The following is a 22441-nucleotide window of genomic DNA, read 5'->3' on the forward strand; positions in this document are numbered from 1 at the left end:
TAAATTAATCGCAAGTAAGTTGCGTACTACGTACATTTTATAAAAAAAATTAACGATGTATCTGGCGTGAGTCGTTCTTCAAACAGGGCACCTGCTCCAGCTCACGTGATGCGTAATTCACCCAAATATAAAAATTCATTTCTTTTCTACGAACCGCCGGCCAGCGTCCAAGCGGTAAAATCGCTGAAAACTAGTAGCTTCAACCAGGATTGGAATCACGGTCAACGGGCTGGCTGCATGCGCGCTTCCGTACATTTCTCTATGTGTAACGTGTATACGAGCCAGTTTCCCTTAGTAAGTCCTCCACGAAGGCATCCCTTCCCTTAGGCAGATAGCCTTTAGTGTGCTTTGTCATAGTAAACTAAACCAAACCAAAAAATTTTTACAAATCATGCGACAAAATGAACTTTCGTTAGGACTTGAAATCTGCGCATGAGCAGTGTAGGTTATAAAAATCTATCACTTTTATTCTTCTGTTTGTGTGTTACTTTATTAATAAATTGGTGTTCGTCGTACTTCATTGTCTTAATTATTAGATCCGACATGTTTTAGTTATATTGGAGAAAAATATATGTTGTAACGGTAATTTGCTGTTGGTAAGTTCTCAATGTGAACAACCGGAAGAACATATTTATATATATTGTTACGAAATGTACAGGCCCGATAAGATAACTCTCCCGCAAAATAAGTTCAGGGTTGCCATATTTGGCGAAAAGTCGCCCTTTTGGCTATGTTTGCTGACAAAATTTGCCATGGACGGATGGAGAACCTTCTGGAACGAATTTTTACCGGTTTAACTCAGAATGTTGTCGAACGTAAGCCGAAAGCTATATAAACCCTGCTGGTACGAGGAGAGTTAGTTAATGCCTAGCGAGTTGATAGTCGGTTATTGAGCGAGTGTCTCGAATTCTAGCGCCGAGTTGGTCGCCGATTGCATCGAGAGAGTCTTTAATGTATCGCGAGTTAGTGCATTGTCGAGTTTTGTTTTGGAGCGTGCTGAGCTCCGGGAACGACTGAAGCGAGTCGTCAGCTGTACTCTTGTGTGTCGTCGAGTGCACCACGAGTTGTAGCATGGAGAGTATCTACAGTACGTAGAGTTCCGAGAACGACCGAGGAGAGTCGGGAGCTGTACTCTAGTACTTTGCCATAAAGCTGTATTCACGGTGATAGTCTGAAGGCTGTGTCGCTGATTGTTCCAGCGTTTTTATAGTAGATCTTCGACGACTGTAAAAAGTGACTTTGGAGCTGTCCTGATTAATATTGGCTAAATAAAGTGTGTATCGATATTCCATCAAGTGATGTCGTCCTTATTCACTCTAAATCCACACGAACCCCGTACGAACGTGAAGGAAGAAAATAACGTAACAACTGGTGTCATAAAAAACGCAACAATATTTAATAAAAACCTAATTGCTCATTCGCATTAGTCGACGAAGGAAGAGCACCACTTTGAAAGAATTCTTTTTGCACATATAAATAATTTATAAGCGTGCGATTTTTTATTTTGAAACTTTTTTTTTAATTCTAGTAACATGAATAATGTAACTTGGCTTGATTCCATTAATCATGTTGTCGCCACATGTTTTGATACTTTTCGATACATAACTTGGCGCTAGGTTTTTGCTCCATAGGTCTGATTATCGTGTAGTATTCTTAAAGGCTTAGGCAAGGATAAATTTTCGTTTCTAGTGCACTAACCAGAAATATCTAGTCGACTTCCTTGCAGATATTGTAATTGAAAAATTGTAGGGAGTAGTATTGCAAAAAATTGTTTCTTGTTTAATTTTGTGTACATGTATATGTGTAATGCACTGTTGTATAAAAACATAGTCACTGTGTATCAAATAATGAAGGAGTGTGCAATTAATAACCATTAAGCATACCAGAGGTAGTCTAATCTTAAAAACAATGACTTCCCAAATGCCAAGACGATGGTTGAATTTGGTTCGATGAATGAATTAATGAATTAAACAAGTGTCTTATCTTCGTTTTTTGAATCTGAGATTATTATCACACAGAATTCAGCTTCATTGTTGAACATAAACCTGTTGGAAATTTGAAAAATCGGTCGCGTTGGTTTTACAGATTTTGAGGTTTTTCAGACCAGAGATTTTCTGTTTCAAGAAACAAAAGTATTCTATATCGGAGTAAATTAAAAAGGGAAATTAATGCAGAGATGACTAGAACAACGCAATTTATTATGTAGGGGGAAATAAGGAAAATTATTGACGACAAACTTGAGTTTTAATATTTTAATTTTCTGGAAAAACTAGAACGAAATAATATCATTATATAAAATAGGTAGAACCTGTGAATTTGAAAAGTATCATAGAATTTTAGTTCAGAAGTTTTCGGGATAATTTTAGCAGAATTAAAACTATTCAGTAAATTATTCTAGTGAAACCTTTCGTTCCATTTAAACTTAAAAATATGGTGAAGAAATCAACGATAGAAGATTTATTAATTTCATTTTTTTATTCAGGATTAATTGCTAATCACGTTCTGCCGATATAACTAAGCTTAAAAGGAATGTTATGAATTTTCCGAAAATTAAAAATATAATCCAACAGCTAACTATTTTTCCATAATCACGAGCTGAAAGCCCCAAACGTTGGCTCCGTCAACGATTCTCAGAGTACACTCGTTACCAGGCCCCATTTGCCCAAGTGTCACGTGATGTGGGCACTGTCATCCTGAAGCGAAGGTCTCTTCTTCGAAACACTAAGTTAAGCAACGCGAAAGATAATAACATTCCAAACAAATTCTGAAATTCAGTTCCAGAATTTGTAGTCTTTCACCCCCAAAAGTGTTTCTTCTTTTAAAGTGTAGTCATTTTTTTTAATATTTTTACAATTTCTGTTGCAAAGGTTTAATTCTTTATAATTTATTGAATTTCTAATATCATAGTTACAAGCTGTCGAAAATACGAGATTTAGCGAGAAACTACAGAATCGGAACTTTACAAGAAAGGAAAATTTAAAGGAATAAAAATCAACTTGGCAAAACATTCACACTTAGACGCCATTAAATGTAACACAAAATCTAAATTTAAAATAAAGTAATAAACATTTTTACCAAACCAATAAAACAACAATTAATTCAAAAGAATAAAATCAACCGTAACTTAAATTAAGAATTACGTTTTCAAAAAGAAAATTAAATACATAGCTAGCACAAATGAAAGACCGTATTTTAAATAGTTATAGTTTCGAAACTGGTACACATATTACAACAAGTGATACAAGAAATTAAAATGAAATATATAGCAAGTTTTTTTTCAGTTACACATATTTGATTTGTGACCCTTCTGTTACACAACAAACATCTAATCTGTAATCACAATTGTTCTACGCTTGCTGTTCTATGACACTGTCAATGGTTCCTAAATCAAAAATGGGTCTGGCAGGAAACGTTCTTTAACACGTTCCCTGCCAGACCCTTTTTTGAAGACTTCCCGTTCAGGCCGCGTGGGGCGTATGCCCCCCACGCTTTACATTTGTATTATTTTGTTCCTGGCGATCAAAAAAATTGCTCATCACGCACGCCCCACGATTAAATGAGGGCGTCAGCAGTAGTATTAAGATGCCCATAATTGACTGCATAATGAATTTTTAAAATATTCTTCATTTTACAATGATACTACCAAATGGCTTGAACGAAAAGTTTAGCGTGGGGCGCATACGCCCCACGCGGCAGGGAACGTGTTACGTTCTTGCAGTGTTTTCGGCATCGGTGTTTTATAAACAGTTAGATGTAACCCCTAAAAAGAAATCACATGATGTAAGAGCCGGGAATCTTGATGGCCATGCGATTAAGAGGAAATCGCTGATCGATCACCAATCCATCAGTGTGGAAGCTCCTCCTTTATGTATGCACGTATGTAACCGTTTTATCTGCAAGGAAGAAGAACCATACAATTTTGTTTGTGATATAGCACCAACAAAAATATTGATTTTTGGTGAATCTCTTTGTAACTGCACAATTTCACTTTCCCACACTTTAACATTATGGCGATTGACATTTCCTGATGAATGGAAGGTTGCTTCGTCTAAGAAAATCAGTTTATTTGCGAAATCTTCATTTTCCAATTTCTCTTGTATACGAACACAAAAATCAGATCGAGGAATTTTGTCGCTCGCTGTTAAATGTTGCGACAGTTGTAGATGATACGGCTTGAAATTTGATTTCTTCGCTAAATTTCCCATACCGTTTTCTTGAGAATTCCAAGTTGACGGACGTCAACTGTGGTGCTAGATCAGGCCTCCAGACATCCGTCGGCTTCAAACAAAATTCTGCTTCATCTTCTCCGACCTTTCTTCCGAGATGCGTGGACGGCCTGTGCTTTACGTTTTGCGCAAACAACCTGTATCCTTAAATTTGTACTACCTCAGAATGTTCTCTTACTTGATGCTTCCCATGCGTAGCGATTTCTAAATGCACGCTTCACATAATTAACTGAAAAAATCGTTGCATATTCTAATACGCAAAACCTCTTCTCTGTCGCTGTTTGGGATTTTAATCACAGCGTTCTATGGATGTGCTGCCATCTATTGATCGAAGGTGAAAATTAAACTTGGTATATTTTTCTTTAATTTCGAGTATAACTTATTGTAATATATGTAATAGTTTCGAAAATATAAATATTTAAAATCCGATCATTCATTTGTACTAACCCTGTTATAATAAGTTTTTCTAGGAAAGTATTTAAAATATTAATCATTATAAGTTACCAATTTAAGTAAAACAATTGCAACTCGTATAAAAAAGAATACTTAGCTTTTAAAATATGATGCAATCAATGAATTCAAAGCAATTGATTAATACCAGTTTAAAATAGAAACTGCTTTAAATTGAAAATAATCAGTTACAGAAAATTAAAAAGGATTTCAAGTTAGCTAACAGCTTACACAACAGCTGTCTCCACCTAATGAAATTGTTTTTCCACCGAAAGCCAGGGCCACTCGCATGATGTATCTCAAGTTTGTTAAATAGTGTTTAATACGTGACTGGAGGCCATTGTACATAAACTTCTTTATGATCTATTTAAATCGATTTCATAATTGTATGTATCGTGAATATAACTGAGCTTCTTTGAATAGTATTTTTAAAGATGAAACCTTCTTGCTTGAATTGCCAACGTACATTTACATTTCATAGTGCTTTACCTCAAATCAGTAAATCTGACTAGGAAAGATACTGTATTTTAACGTTTCAAACGTCTATTTTAATTTACAGTACGCTTTCATATTCAATTGACTTCCATTTGCTATTATAGTAAGATTCTTAGGATTTCTATCTGAAACTTAGCAGTTTGCTCTGATTGTATTATTCCTAAAAACGTTTTGCTAATTCATATATTTAAATTTCAGCAAATTGAGAAGACCATGATAGAAACAAGCCTCAAGGTAAATTTATTTTGGTTGCATATTTTTAAGTACAAGTTTGTTCTTCCAAAAACGTTTCTATAAAATTCTGTAAATTTATTTTCCTCGTTGTTATTACGAAACATTAATAATGAGATAGACAATGTCATAGTAATCAGATGTATAACTTGTATGGCGTTTATTTTATTGCATAATAATATAAATAAATGTTGTTCTTATCATTAATCAATAAGCAACAGAAAAAAAAATCGATGGCCACTCCTCGGGTATGTGGAGGGTGTTTATACATTTTAGAACTATTTATATAAAGGATTAAAAGCAAATGTTTTGAAACAAAAATTTCTAGCAACAACTTATTATTTGAGATAAGAAATGTCGTCTGCAACTTTTATTCTTCATTCAAAATATCGCATGTAAACAAAATTTGAAGGATGGGTTTTTGCACTTTCCGCAGAGATATATTCATATCAAATATTTCAATAATGCTTTGAAATGCATGGTATTAAAATTTCCAAGAGCAAATAGTCAGTGTTATTAACCTAAAAAAGGAAAACCCGCCACTCATTGTGGATAAAACGTACAGTTTCTAAACTTAAATCGTAGCAAAAGAGAATCCATCGACGCAGAAATCAGGTGCAATGTCTTTACATACATACGTAGCAGTAATAAATAAAATAATAAACCAAGATTCAGAACTTAAAAGAGCTAAAAATAATTTGCCAAGGTAATGTGGCTCAAAGCAGAACAGTTTGTAGAACCCTGTATGAACAGAAGATAAACCGAAACGGCCTTTAATAAAAGTATGGATTTACCGAAATGTCTGCAACGAAAAAAAAAAAAAAAAAAAAAAATCTATTTATTATCGAAAGCGAAGGAAGAAAATATATATAAACCGGTTCCGTCAATGCAAAGAAAAGTTTCAGTAAAGGGTTTATGATTCATCGTAGGATTCCCTTATAATTTGAAATTTAAAATAAAAAGAGTGAACAAGTGATAAAATCAACTTTACATGCAGTCAAGAGAAAGTTTTAAGTCCGATATTTAGAGAAAAAAAAATTCATTTATTAATCCCAGTAGCTTTCAAAGTTCAATGAACTTCTTCAAGACAAAGCAACAAATCATACTTCGAAAAGTATCGTTGTATTCCTTGGAAAAAAAAAAAAAAAAGGGGGGGGAAGACTAATGCAAGTATTGCATTTGTAGCTTTCCAACATAATTTCTAAGTCCTCTGACGTTACACCTATGGACTATTTTGCCTTTTTTTTTTTTCCTTGAAAAGATCTCTTTTTAAGAACAAACACACTATTACCGATTGGCTCAGGAAGGTAATTGAAATTTAAAATGAAAAGCCTTTCTTTGTAAACAACTCATGGAAATCGTAGTGCAGACTATGAAAGAAAGACTATAAGATCGAACTTTTAAAAACATACTCTTTACATTTTAAACATTGACTAAACCCTAAATCATTCTAAAAATATGTAAATACCTTCTGTACTATTAACAGCCATTTGGGAAGCCATATTTCTGTTTTATGCCTAAAGCAGTTTCAAATATCCACCACTTTTTTTTTTTGCCAAAATGTAGTTTCAGTAACAAACATTTCTTCATTCTTAATTGAAATAATTCGAAATTGCGTAAACAAAAGATTTTATTCAGCCTTATCTAACAGTTATATCCTTTTATATCCTTTAATTTTAATTTCAGATATCTGCATAGGAGTCTTCTAAAGAAAAGTATAAAATTTTAATAAACAGCAAATCTTTTAGCTTAAATAGAAAGTGAATCTTTTAGCTTAACTAGAAAGTGAATCTTTTAGCTTAACTAGAAACCTTTCAGTATAAATTTCAGGGATACATTTCAGAATTGCAGGCCATAGTAAAGCCCAATCTATCTGTAAAACCTTAATTCACATCTCTTCAAAACAGAAAGGAATTCATTTTTGAAACGTTTTAAACTTTACATTCAAACAATTTTAAACTTTACCAGTAACTTGATAACGTTTCTTCGTGAAAATATAGATTACAAATTAGGAAATTACAGAACAAATTTTTTTTTTAAAGAATTAAAACTAGCACAGGTTGAGATCTATACCCCTGTATACTTCAGCAAGAACTGCATTCAGTTTTGAAGGTATGTTACATTTAAATTGCTTAATAATCATTTCAGTCTATTCAGTACCGTACGGATGATATACTATGCATTATATATAGATCTGCAGTATACTAAATACGTTACATATACAAACGCTCCTGCAGTATTTTTAGACAGAAGCTTAGACAGCACCGTAAATGAATTTTACGCGTTCTTTCACGGCGTAACACCGGCTGATATTTCTTGTATATCTAGATATATAAACTAAAATTTGGTTATAAACTAAACTTTTTATTTTTAATGTCATTCCAATAAAAATCTTTACGGAAACATGCAATTATGATGTTTCACACGCAGACAAGCATATTTTTTCAAAATGTTGTTTTAGGGTAAATTTATCCTATATAACCTTTAGTAAATTTTAATGTCCCCTCGAAGGGAAGAACCGACTGTGAAAGGTTAAGTATTTTGTATGCTGTGTGAACTTCTCACGCTGTCGAAGCTGGCAAGATATGTTACAAAAGAAGGCTATTAATATATAATTTCGTTTTAAATTCTGTTACTTTTATATATTCTCTTCATATTACTTTGTAAAAAATTGCGGAATATTTTAATAACCCCAGAGAAAAAAGCATAATGGAAAGAAAATCCAAAAATTATATTTTCCCTTAAATTCAATCCTTACCCCTTTTGAAGTTCGTACCGATGTCAATACCTAACAGATGTATTTCATTTTATATTTCAGCTTTAATGTTTTCATTAACACTTACATATTTAAGCATTTCGCGATTAACACTCCTTTTCTTAAAACGCCCACCAGCGGTCGAGTGGTAATATCGTTGAACACTGTTAGTTCCACCCTGGGTTCGATTTCAAGCGAACGGGCTGGCTGCATGGGCATTACACATGGGGGTTTTCCCCGTGTGTAACGCGTAGACGAGCTAGTTTCTCTTGGAAATGCTTTCCCTTAGGCAGATAACCTTAAGCTTTGTCATGTGCTTTGCCATAATCAGCTAAACGAAACTTTTTCTTAAAATACTTCCTTATCACATTCTCAAACACTCCTTTCATGTATTTGACTATCATTAATGAAGTACTGTATAAGTTACGTCAATTAAAAATATTATTAAAAGGTAGAATGTAAAGTTAAATCATGTATTCTGTACTCGGGCAAGTAATATACTGGAGTTATAAACAGCTTTAATTAATCATGAAAACTTTCTTAAAAATCAGCATTGCATGGCTTATAAAATTATATGGGCTGTAGTTGTTATAAATATATATATGAAAGATAAAAATATGTAAATCAAAATTATAATTTAAACTAACGGTAACCCTTTAATTCTTCCTCTGTGTTATAAAAATCGTAATAACTTCTCTGGATTGCTCCATTTCTAGATCATTCCATATTGCATAACTGCGCACTTCAGCTTCGCGCTCTGCCCTGCTTAGTTTTGCTGTCTTGCTTGCTATTGCAATAATATCAAAAATGTAAATATTTTGTGAATAAGCACGACTAGAGTGCCAAGTGAATTGTGGCCACGAACGTCAACTAGAAAATAAAAAGTGAATTAAAAATGCCTCGACTGGCAAGTTTCTTAGATATTACGATCTGAACACATTAGTATACTACACAATCAAGATTCTTCCTCTTCAGTATTCATCTACATACGCATCAATACTGCTCCGTCTTTTTCTTGCTATTATCACATATAGATGGATAGATAAACTGATGCGAGTGAATATTCAACAGGCACATTTTCCTCAAATGCTAAGTGTAACTAAAATGCTTGTTTAGCCAAAGTAGTTTCCATCGGCATCCATTTACTTTTGTCATTTGCCGCCAATTACTGAAATGCTTGGTGAAAGAAGTTAGTACACTGTGATCTTTCTTTTATATGCTGGACATCTCTCTCAACAGCAGATGACAGTTACAACAGATATGGAAGAGTTTCAAACTGCAAAATTTTTGACGAATTACGGACAAACAGATCATCATAAAATCAGCAACATCTTTTGTGGGTGGAAAATGTATTTGGGATAACCCTCTGATCATTGTTTAAATAAGCATTGAGCATTATTTAAATGTCATTATAAACATTGTTAATCAATCATTATATTAATGCTATCATTATAATAAAATTTTTAATTACATAATAATTGCGATACCTTTACGACTGTTGAGACATATTCGTTCTTCATCATATACCACAATCTAATGTATAATTCCTTCCTCTTTTTTTCCTCAAAAAGCGAATTTTACAGTGCTAGACGGTATGCCTTGTTGATGGTATCGACTCATGTCGCTGTTATTCGAAAGTCCTTCGAAGGCATCTAGCCCTTGTGTGCTTCGGTATTTTTGAATAAACTCACCTCATGTCGACATAAAGTACATTTTGCTTTACCGATCATTCAGAACATCAAAGGACGGCAGTATGGTGTATACCAAGATTTTTTTGCAATATCGCATATACTTTCCTGTGTCTCAGTTTCGATGGTGTTTCTTAAGAGCTCATCTGAAACTAGTATCATACGATGGTTATAGAATACATTTTAAAGCGTTGTTTCTTCAGCATGTTTCATGTACCTTCGGAATCAGATGTGTTCAGTATCCGTACCTGTGCCGAATGCGATGTTAATACTCTGTCACACGGCCATGTAGAGTGTCCCAATTAAACTCGCAGAATAAAAGTGTGCTCTTTATTCACTTCGACGAACTCTGTTGAACAATATAGCATCTACTGCTAATAGCACAACCTACCCGGCCTAGTCTTGTGACCAGAAAGCTATGTTTCCATTGTACCTGTAACTGGACATATCAGTCGCATCAATTCAATATTAAAAAGTGCACATAATTTTATTTAATTATTCGGTGTTATATAAACATGCATTGCTATAAATTTAGAAAGGAAATTAAAAAATTTAAGCCTTGTGGTAGAAAACAGTTTTTATTAATAATAATTTACCAGGCAGAGGTGGACAACGATCTTGTAGAATAACATGACGTAAAAAGGATTAAAATGAAGGTATTTTAAATATCAACATATTTTACTGAATATTCTCTTTCCTGAAATTTTAAATTTCAAGAAGTGTGTTTCTTTTGGTATAACAATTTAAATCTATAAGAGTCACAATTTTCAATAAGCATATATTTTAAAAAGCTGCTTTACATTTGTGTAATGGCGAGTTTCTACTCCAGGTATATGAGAAAAGTATGTTGGCAACAATTATTGTGTGTTCAGGAAAGTGCCAAACCATTTTAACTAATCTGAAATTTTATTTCAGGTCCTATACGACTGTCTACACAAAACTGCAACTGTGCAAAATAACTAACTTTTAATGTGTGGTTTTATGGAGAAGAATCATATTCAATGAATATTTATTTTTATCCTTTTGATTTTTTAAATAAATATTACAAAACCTTTGTTGTGCCAGCATTTCTGTTGATATTGTTACGTGGGTACAGTTTCGTAATGGATTGAATAGTGGACAGAACCGATAAACTTTCATCAGACTATGGAATTTTTCACACAAAAGTACTTTTACAGTTTTTCTTAGTATAACAGATTACAATCAGTAGCTATCACCTCAAACTACTAAGAATGTTGAACACCTGATAATGCAAAGCGCATCTACAAGCCAAGCTCTCTTACTGAGCTCTCAGTATTCTGAACTCAACTGAAAACTAATGCTCTCTTCGGTATTACAAAGTTCCCCTCGACCACCAAGAAATTTGCAATACCTTCGATTTCTCAAAATTATTGGAAGGTATACACAGTTACAGTTGCACACAAACCAGGATGGTTAGACTACCAATTACTAGGCTATATTCATATACTAGTTTAACAAGGCCTCACTTCCCTAATCGCTTGTTTATCAGTTTAAGATAATAAAACTACCCCATTTTACCTTAGATGATTCATTTTCATAAGGTTGGATATATTGACCATAGTCTTGGAAAACGTGATGCTATATTTCTGAAAACGTGAAATGTGTTTAATGTATGAATATGCATAGAATTATATAAAATGTGATTAATTGTTTGAACAGTTTAATGTATTCTTTAGGTAGTCCTTGAGAATTCTAGTCTGTATGTAATATATGTTCTGTATGTAATATAGGTTATCCAGCTTCTTCTAGTTTGCACTGTGTAGCTGTAGTTAATTTATGGATGTTGAGCTTCAAATATGGTACTTAAAGTAGTTTGGTAACAGTAAAGAAAATATTAAGTAATATGGGTATAAAATGTAACTGATTCGCTGTAATAGTTTCCGTATGAAGAATATTGACTTCTATTTTCGGCAAAAAAAATTAACAGAAATGTATGAAAACATGTGATAAGGTTGGTTGGTCTTCAAGTTCGACTTAAGTGATATACCTTCAAATATAACTTTACACAAGAATAGCTAAAATTTTCTATGGGAATTGGGATTTTCAAAATATTTTTATATTTTTGAAGCTGTATCATAGCATGTGAAGCTTTGAAGATTTTATGACAGATCGTTATGATTCATAAATTTTCATGAACGATAAAAATATTTGAAAGGTTTTAGTATCATTCAGGAAACATCTGCAGTTAAACTCACGTGGCACTCCCTAATTATTGTGAAATCATATATATATATATATATCCTTTGAGCAAGATTGGGATATCTGTGAATCTACGAAATTGTGAAATGTTTGGTATTAAACGATAAAAAAACTCTTGCATGAAGATCAGTATATTTTCATTCTCGTTATTGAAATTCTCTTCTTAAATTCCTGAAATGGTGATGGTTTTACTCTTATTATTTTCAATACTTGGTTATTTTATGAATTAAACAACTGTATATATGTACTAAATTTTATTGAAAATTCAAATATTTTATTAAATTGTTGGTTTATTTAAATGATTAAAAGTAAAAGAGCGGCATGTTCAGAGCTTTCAGAAATATATCTGTATTTGAAAGCTCTGCAGATAATTCGCTTTTTTGAAATTGACGTAAATTTTAAGGAATTATATGGGTGATATGATACTATGTTACCGTCTACAGTGTCTTTTTTTCTTTGCGAATAGACTAGAGTTATAATATGAATTGAATATTCTTTCTACATCAGAATTTATTAGTATCTCTAGAAGAGGTATTGGAAACAATTTTTCTGTTTTTGTAAAGTTTTCTGAAAATATTCAATGTATTTCTCAATAATATAAATTAAAATATTCAAACCTAAAAGCCTTTTACACAGTATAAGTATAATAGCCATTAAATATCTGTTGCAGTCGTATAAAATTTAACTCGGAGATGAAAATCGTTGCATGCATGATTAAAAAATGTCAAATTTGGTTTGAAACTGAACCACTGAGTAATAAATATAAACCTGAACGTGATTGTTTCAAGGTCTTTTAGTAGACAGATATCCTATTTTGTAAGTAAAATCATTTTCTTTTTCCGATGAAAGTAAGTCTAAAGCAAAATCTACAAATCTATGAAAAAGTGAAGTATTCCGGTTTTCGTCTGTTAGGAGAAATGGGCATGCCATAGAAAAAAAAATTGGGGGTTTCACTGAATTTTCTGTTTCATATAAAAGCATAGATTAAGAAAATGAATTAAAATTCCTAAACACGTTTTTTCATTACCTTACTCTTATTTCTTAAGAGTTAATAAGTTATCATAAGAATACTCTTTTTAACCATATTACTGCTTATAGAGAAATACAGTGGTACCTTGACATACGAGTTTAATTCGTTCCGTAACCTTGCTCGTATGTCAAATTGCTCGTATCTCAAAGCAATTTGCCCCATTGAAATTAATTGAAATGCCATTAATCCGTTCCAGCTCCCAAAACACCACCTCAGTTGTTTTTGTTAAGTGTTTTTGAATAAGAAAAATGTATTTACAAGAAGAAACATTTATTTATAAATAACAAATACATATTCTATAAAAACATAATTAAAAGCAAAAGTGAAGTGCTTACGGAAGCGCTTAATTTTCGTCAATGGTCTTCGCTTCTTTCGTCACGCTTTGCTCATTTTCACCTGCAGATCGTTTAAAATCTGTCCAAGGAGGTTTATTTCTTCCTTCCTTTCAGATATTGCTGAAATGAGTTAGGCAAGTTTCGTTGAACAACTCCAATGCACGACCAGTTGCAACTTTTTCGCGGTGATTTTTATCCACGAACTCTACAACTTTCTCCCACATTCCCAAGATCTCCTTTATATCTCTTGTAGGGATACCTCCTCCACCTCTGGCTCCTCTTCAAAACTAATGTTTCGTTGAACCACCGTATGCTGCTGCGAATGTAAATCGTGTAACTCCTCGGTTGTCAGCTCCTGAGACTGTTCCTCGACGCGTTCGTTCACATCTCTCTCATCCACCTCCAAACCCATGGATTTTCCCAGAGAAACAATCTCCTCTACCACTGACACTTCAGGTTCCAATCCTTCGAAGGCCATTTCAGCTACAGCTTCAGGCCACAGCTTCTTCCATGCAGAGGTGAAGATCCATTAAGTTGTTTAGGTAGAAACTGTTAGATGCTGCACACGACGCGAACATGCGTAAGCATGTTTCGGTCGTGTGCAGCGGTGTAGTGTGCGATTCCTCGTATTTCAAATCTTGCTCTCATCTCAAAGCAAAATATCGCTCGCTCGGCGGCTCGTATCTCAAAACACTCGTATATTAGAGCACTCGTATATCGAGGTACCACTGTAATTTTTTACTCAGGTTTTATTCTAATCCTTTACAAGATTTCACGTTTCATAGAAATATGCATAAAGCTTTATTATTCCTATTGCTCTTAGTGGGCCCGTGGGTCTTGGATATTTAATTGTATTCCCACCCCCAATAATGTTTGTCATTAATCTAATAATATGTAGCATAAATATGCTTATCTTTTAAAATTCTTAATTAAAAGTTAATTAAAATTAGTTGAATCAGCATTAAATGTATCTGAAGTGCTGATTGCACTTCACAATGATTCGTGGTTCTTATGTGTATACTGACAAGGCTAGATAAAGTGATCGTCAGGTTTTCCCAACTAATAGCAAATCTGAAGCCGATAAGAATTGGTTAAGACTCATTTTTAGGTAAATAATTTGCTTCCTATAGCACATATCCTAAAACTTGTTGAGAATTCTGGGTAGCTAACTTAAATTTGGTAAATTTCTACCCTCATTTTGGCGGTAAAGTCGCTGAACATTGGTAGTTCGGTCCGAGGTTCGAATCCCGCGAACGGGCTGGCTGCATGGGTGTTTTCGTGGTTTTTCCATGTGTAACGTGTATACGAGCCAGTTTCCCTTAGAAAGTCCTCCACGAAGGCATCCCTCCCCTTAGGCAGATAGCCCTAGTGTGCTTTGTCATAATTAAATACACCACATTACCCTCATTTTAGATAAAACATTAAATGAAAATGTTTATTTCGTTCTTAAATTAAGACAATAGTTCTAAGATATGTATTCTGCACCGAAGTGATAATGCAGAACAGCTTGAAGGATTTAGGTAATGTTTGGAGTTTTTCTCTTGGAAAAATGTAATATTTAGCAACATTAATTAGATTGCATTTCTCAAAAGTACGTAGAAAGTTCCTATAATACAAACATATGCGTATAATTATAAGAAAATGCATCAATTATTTGGGTGTAATTTTGTGTTCAAAAAGGGTTGTTCGTCATGAATATTTAACTGATATAATGAGTATTTTATGAAAAAATTTCTGTATTCGGGATTCAGAAGGTTAAAAATTTGGAAATATAGTGGAGATTTGGGTAAAATGTCTCTTACTGTTTCTTTCTTTTGTTCCTTGTGTAACTATATGTGTATTGGTAAAAATATATGTTGCGTAAAGGTATTTTAGTGTTTCAAAAGATTTCGTTCATAATAAAATAAATTGGTAAATAAGTTAATGGATATTGACATTCATGAAAGAACATCCTAGTCTAAGAAATTAAAAAAATAGTCTATACCTGTAATTGTCTAAGGAAATTTAGTTGGAACTGAACTAAGTTCTAAAAATGTGTTAACATTATGCACTAGAAATAAAATTGTATCAATAAAACAAAATTTCAAGGCATGAAATTATAACCAATGGGTAAAATCAATGGTCATTCATCTCTGATTCGGTACTAGAAATGTTTATCTTAGTAACGTTAAGAATTTAGTAACGTTATCTTAGTAACGTTAAACGTAAAGAAACGTTAATTACTCATGAAAGTTGTCCATGAAGGCAAGAAATATCCGTACTTAGTATAGGAAAAGGTAATGAAGTAAACATTTGCATAGACGGCACATTTAAAGTAATGTGGGCTTCAGTGAATTAGTAAAAAATACTGAATTAAAAGGTATGAAAAGTTTAAAATAATAAGAAAGTACACGAAACAGCGAATATGGTTCTAAAATTATACATGAAAGTAGTGGATTCTTTCTAAATACGGAATCTATCAAGTTAGCTTAATAACAATCGAGGTTTAAAACTGAACATTGGTAACGCTGAAGCGCTTAAAAGCATGCATTCAGATATAAAAGTGATATAAAACTATAAGGAAATGTCAGGATATGCAGGAAATATTAAAGTTTAAAAATGCGAATGAAGTTAATAATGACGTAAAATAGCAGCATTAATTCATGTTACGACTGCTGCAGAATGATAAATTGTAGAATTGCCAAATTAAAACAGTACTATAAAATATAGACTAAATAGGGGCTATTCAATGAATTGGACATGAACAGTTAAAGGCTATAAAATGAAAGGCTTTATTGAAAACTATATGTTCAAGACATTTAAATATGTAAATTTAGCTGAAAAAGTAAAATCAAAAGCGTGATTACAATCGAAAATTATTAAAAAAAAGAGTTAAAATTTAGAGTAATTTAAAAATTACGAAGATTTTGAAATGTACGAAACAATTTAAAAATAGCATCTAAAATTAAATAAAGCCTATTGTAAGAAAATAGAGGAATTGAGTTAAGCTTAAGAGCCTGTTTGAAATTACGAAGGTTAAAATGTATGAAAGTAGTTAAAAATTAAGTGAAAGTCAGAGTGTAAAATATAGCAAATTATTTAAAATTCAGAGATGCTGGATAGTAAAAACGTTAAAAAATAGAAAAGAAGTTAAGATTTACAGAAGTTAAAATTACGTGAAAGTTAGGTATATGGTAGGAAAATACAATATAGTGAATAAGTTTAAAATTAAAGTACTTTAAAAACTGTGAAGGATCAAAATGTACCAAACAAGTTAAAAATAATATCTAAAATTATATAAAGCTCATATATACGGTCAGAAAATAGAGGAATTAAGCTAAAATTAAGAACATATTTGAAACTACGAAGGTTAAAACGTATGAAATTAGTTAAAAACGAATGAAAATTAGTTAAAAATTAAAAGTCATGAACTTGAATGAGTATGAAAATATACCAAATTAGTTCATATTTAGAGTATGTTGGAAATTAAAGACGTTAAAAAGTAGCAAAGAAGATAAAATTTACGTCTAAAATTAGATTAAGTAGAAGTCAGGAGTATGATCTGAAAATTAGGAATTGTGTTAAAATTAAGACTATATTGACAATTATGAAGGTTAAAATGTATGAAAGAAATCAAGTAAAAGTCATGTATATAGTGTAAAAATACAGTTAAATTAGTTAAAAACAAGATAAAAATTTACATCTAAAGTTAAGTAATATAATAAATAGAAACGCAGATCTGAATAATTATGCTCGTAAAATGTAACAAATGAATTGAAAGTACTAGGTTTAAAGGCATGAAAAAATTCTGGGTAAAATGCAATAAAAAATAAAAATAAGGAATATAATAAGATTACGGAAAGTAAATCTGATGTTGGGAGCAGAAGATTTAAAAAATAAGGTAACATTCCGAGTATATAGGAAATTACAAGGCTTACAATATGCGGAAAAATTGAAAATTTACATCTAAAATTAAGGCCTTCTGAATCAGTTATTAAATTCAAAAATAAGCGCCGTTAAAGGTACCTAGGAAATAACTATCATATACGTATTAAATAAATAGGAATACGAAGAAAAAATACAAAGGCTAAAAAACTGATTAACAAAAGCCTTCGGAAAATGAATAAAAGATAATCTCTTATCAAAGTGTGACGTCATCTTATTCACTAAATGAGGAATTATAACATACCCCTTATCTAGTATTAGCCTCTAGGAAGCTGCAATCTTCCCGTGATACCATGCATAACCTAGCCTCCCTTCCCCAAACGTCACTGGCCACTCCCACACCTACCCTACCCGCGTGTCGGTGAACCGTCACTTTCTATCTACTTATATACTTTGTAAATTCAGAGCTAGAGTAGTATATTTATGATAGTTTTAGCAGCTCGGAAAGATCCACTGAAAATTCAGCAAGTGTTTCAGCTTAAGATAATATTTTTCTCTTAAATTGAATAAATTTATTCTGTAAGCCAAATTTTTATTGCCGTACGTTTGTAGAACTACTCAAACGCATCCATTGCAATTTTTCTCAAAACGCTGAAAGCAACATATACGTATTTCTTCAAAAATGTTATTAATTCTATAGATTCTTTGTCTTGTATATATTTAGCAATATGTATTATGGTGAGCTTCATTCCTCTGAGTACATTTATACAACTTAAAAGTTCAGATTCTGCATATGCTCCTATAAAAAAGGCGTAAATTATAAAAGTCTAATCTAAAAGTGCCAAGAAGGTAAATCAGCCGACATACCCTTACAATAATCAAAGCTGCTTTACATAATTTGATGCAATTGATCACTCGTATAACATAATATTCAGACTTTCCGTATAGGTCAAATGTCATATTTTTGTTTTGATACAGCTTTATCTGTCGTATAAATCAATTTTCTAATTTACTAGCATGCGTTTGATATATATGTATCATATTTTAAAATCGCACGGAACGCAATCGAGTCATGAAACTCCAATAGATTTGTTCCTACTCTATTTGTAGTTTCTAGTCATTCTCATAAAAGGAGAGATGATTTATGTATTAATAACGTATTTCCAATACTCGTAACAGAGCTGAACAATTCAACGCATGCAGAAATGAACTAGCTAGTTTGTGATACAGAATTAATGAAGTATTAGTTCCCCTCTTCCACAGAAAATTATTATACCACTCAAAAATGTTCCTAATTCGTAATACCTATATTAATGAATTTCGTGAGTATTTATATTTTATTTCGTGAGTATTCAGTTTATTCTTAATGGCAGATTACTCTTAATTGCTGTGCTGCTCAGAATGATTAAGTTTACGTTCACTAAAACTGTTGTATAATTTTTAAGATAATATATGCATAAAAATATCTGATGCGTATACCATATGACTTCCCGTGCGTCCTACTAAATTATACACAATTTTTCCTGCACTTCATTTAAATCTGTTTCCTCGAATTATTCTAACATACTCTGCTCGACATTGAAAATGCAACACCAAGAAGGAGTGGTCAGAAAGTGATGAAATTTGGAAAAAAAAAAAGACAGCAAGCAGCAATAAGTGATCTTTATTTCAAAATGATAGTCAGAATACAGAGCGAAAACGGCGTCAGCTCAGTAGGATGTAGGACCACCGCGGACAGCGATGCACGAGAAACACGTCTAGGCATAGAGTCAATAAGAGTGCGGATGGTGTCCTGAGGGATGGCACTCCATTCCCTTTCAACCATTTGCCACAGTTTGCCTTCTGAACGAGGCAAGGGTAGAGTCTGCAAACGGCGTCCAATCACATCCCACACGTGTTCGATTGGTGACAGGTCAGAAGAGTACCGTGGGCAGGGAAGCATCTGTATACCTTGCAGAGCATGTTGGCAGATGCGAGCACTGTGTGTTCCAGCATTATCCTGCCGAAAAATTGCATTAGGCAACCCCTGAAGGTAGAGAATGGCCACCGACCGTAGTACATTATCCAAGTATCGTTGGCCCGTCATAGTGCCCTGAATACGAACTAGAGGTGACATGGAATCGTAGGCAATAGCGTCCCAAACCATTATACCTCGTTGTCGCGCGGTGGGGCGTTCCACAGTTACTGCCGGATTAGATCTGTCTCCACATCGACGCCCCACACGTATGCGGTGACTGCCACTGGATAGACAGAAGCATGAATCATCTGAGAACACGACTTTTCGCCATTCTGTCATCTACATCGTCCAGTCCGGCACCATTCTAAACGTTGGCGTCTATGCTGCGGGGTCAATGGCAGTCTTCTTAACGGACGCCGTGAGTGCAGGCCACGTTCAACCAGTCGACGGGAAATGATTCTGGTTGACACAGGAACATCCAGGGTATCTTGCACATGCTGCAGAATCGCGGTACAAGTGACTTGAGGGACCGCCACAGCTTGTCGGCGGTGACGTAACTCTGGCTGCACCCGCACCCCTACTTCTTCCCACATTTCCTTGTTCCAAACATGTTCGCCATAGCCGATGCACTGTGCTCGCATCCATGTGGGTATCAGCTGCGATTTGATGTAAGGACGAACCCGCCCTTCTCAGTCCTATCACGATACCCCTCGTAAAATCGTCTATCTGCTGGAAGTGCCTTCGTTGACGGCGGCCTTGCATTCTCTCTCATTGCACGCATCCTCCGAGACAAAAACCAGCTTTCTTCGATAATTCGTCTGGCTGAAATAATGACACGAATATTGCCCATTCTGCACGTTCCTTTCCTTATATCTTACTCCACGCCCGTCGGACAGCTGCGCATTTCACATCATTCGCACAACTCAGTGACGTGCCTCTAAAATTTGCATAAATTTCTCACCACTCCTTCTTGGTGTTGCATTTTCAATGTCGAGCAGTGTAATTAACCAATTTCTTAAAGCAAGTCGAAAATGACATCGAAAATTGTAAATTTTGAAATTAAATATCCCGATTAATTGTTTTTCACACAAGAGTCGAATTTCTTCTAATTTTATTTTTTCATAACAAGTTTGAAACTATAAGTTTAGGAAGAAGGAGACCGCATTAAAAGATAGATTTCGTTAGTCGGAAATTAAAATGTTTAAAATTTGACATTGACAAAACATGAATATTTTCATAATTTAAAACAGTTCTGTAAATGAAAGTATATAGGACTGCGATCAACGATTGCGAAAATAAAGGCCGGGAAGTACATTTGGTTCCGCTGATTGCAACAACAATGGGTGGCGCACAACTACATATTAAGCGGTCCCATTTACAAAATTTCAATATTCTGTGGCTAATAGTTTTTGAATTATGCCAGATACATACATATACGCATACATAAGTATATACATACATATATATATATACATATCTAGAAACGTACGTATAGACATGACAATAAAAATCCTTTTTAATCCGCTGTGGAAAATCAGTCCTCTATTTTATCGATAAGTACAGATACCAGGCAAAAGCAAAATCTCTCTGATGGTATTATCTTCGATAGCTTTTGATAGTTTATTAGCTGGCATTTTCTTTTAATCGAAGTGAGTTTTGACTCATGGTATTAAAGCATTTATTAAAGGATTTCCATCAATAAGATTTAATTATTACTTATTTTTGAAATTGTTTGAAAATCCAATAGTAAATACTGTAAAAATTTCAGTTAATTTTGCTTAGAAAATATGATGTTTCATTTTTCCAATCTGCCTTTCCAAGATAGGATTATTTTAATTAAGTACTATGAATGATCTGCGCCTGCTTGATTTTCAGTTTTTTAAATGTTCAATTTATGATATCAAGACAATAAATATGTTGAATTAAGAATGTGTGAAATAGCTGAATTATTTACAAGAGAAATCAGTTTTTGTAACAGGAAGCAAAATGGTCGAATTCTTTCTAGCATTTCTATGCATCTAGTTATTAAATGCTTTTAAGACTATGTAAGAATATTTGTCTAATTCTTTTCTCATTATATATTCATAAACGAGATATAAATCTACCCCCCCACATTAAAACTTCGGTTATTTTTATGAATTAAAATCATTGGAATAGACAGCAGACAAAGCTGCTACAATTAAAATCTGTGCGTATTAGTAAGCGATTTATTAATTTATTATATAAAAATAAATGAATTTTGCGATGTTTTTTAAAACCAAAATTTTCTAGATATACCCAGCTTGATAAATTCTTCAAATTGTGTTATTTTGTACGAAGCTATCTAAATGAATATCTTCAGAAATGCTTTAGTGCATAGCATAATCCTGAGAAAATATTTTATTTGTATGGGGGCGGGGGATGAAATATTTATATTTCTGATTAGTGGTTTAGATAATTCTTTACCTTTGTCATTTTCAGACTATCTTAGTATGTCCTGTTTATTCCAAAGAACGCACGGCATAAATATTTTCAGTAATGATTCATTTATGCTGCTTTATGACATAGAAATATTTGTTTATTCTAAATGTAAATATTTAGTCGCCTCTTTACTATAAACCTTCTGATTCATTTGTTCTGAAAAATATTTTTTGTCCCGTATAAGCTACTTATTTCATTAATTGGATTTCTACGCGTTGCACCATTTCTGGTTAAGGTGGTTTCTATTAAATATGTATATTCTTCAATTAATTATACCTTTAGAAATCCTAATCTAATTTGTTTATTTAATATGCTCTTTGTTTAGTTATATTTTGAAAATCAGATAAAGACATCGTTGAATCTTCCTGCTTCTTATTCCACTGAAAAGCTTTTGATTCCAGCAGACTGCATCAAGCTAATAATCAAATGATGAATTCAAATGAAGTTGTTTTCGATTTTTCATATCATAGCAAATTTTTATTAATATTCCAGATATACTTTGTTCTTCTCTCTGAAACGCTGAGAATACAGATTTCAACCAAATATGCTCATTTTACTCAAAGACGTCTTTAATTAGCATGATTATAATTGAACATGGAGGAGACAATTTAAAGAATGTGTTGTGTATCATATTAAATACTAATTCAGGTATTTCAAAAATATTTCGCAAAATAAATTTGCTTTTTTTCCATATTTCTCTGCATACAACTTCGAAAACTAAAATGCTGTT

General features: G+C 33.1%; 1 protein-coding gene across 1 annotated transcript in view; it reads left to right on the plus strand.

Moving 5' to 3' along the window:
* Window positions 1–10899, plus strand: part of LOC118184127 (uncharacterized) — a 68857-nt gene extending 57958 nt beyond the window's left edge. The window contains exons 9-10 of the mRNA XM_035353777.2: window positions 5370–5405; window positions 10761–10899. Of these exons, the coding sequence (XP_035209668.2) occupies window positions 5370–5388 (19 nt within the window). The 3' untranslated portion in view covers window positions 5389–5405; window positions 10761–10899. The remainder of the gene's footprint in view (window positions 1–5369; window positions 5406–10760) is intronic.
* Window positions 10900–22441: the final 11542 nt, after the last annotated feature.

This window comes from Stegodyphus dumicola, chromosome 12 (genome assembly GCF_044657685.1).
Source record: "Stegodyphus dumicola isolate Sdum_Otavi_A_Nest chromosome 12, ASM4465768v1".
NCBI classification, from domain to species: domain Eukaryota; kingdom Metazoa; phylum Arthropoda; class Arachnida; order Araneae; family Eresidae; genus Stegodyphus; species Stegodyphus dumicola.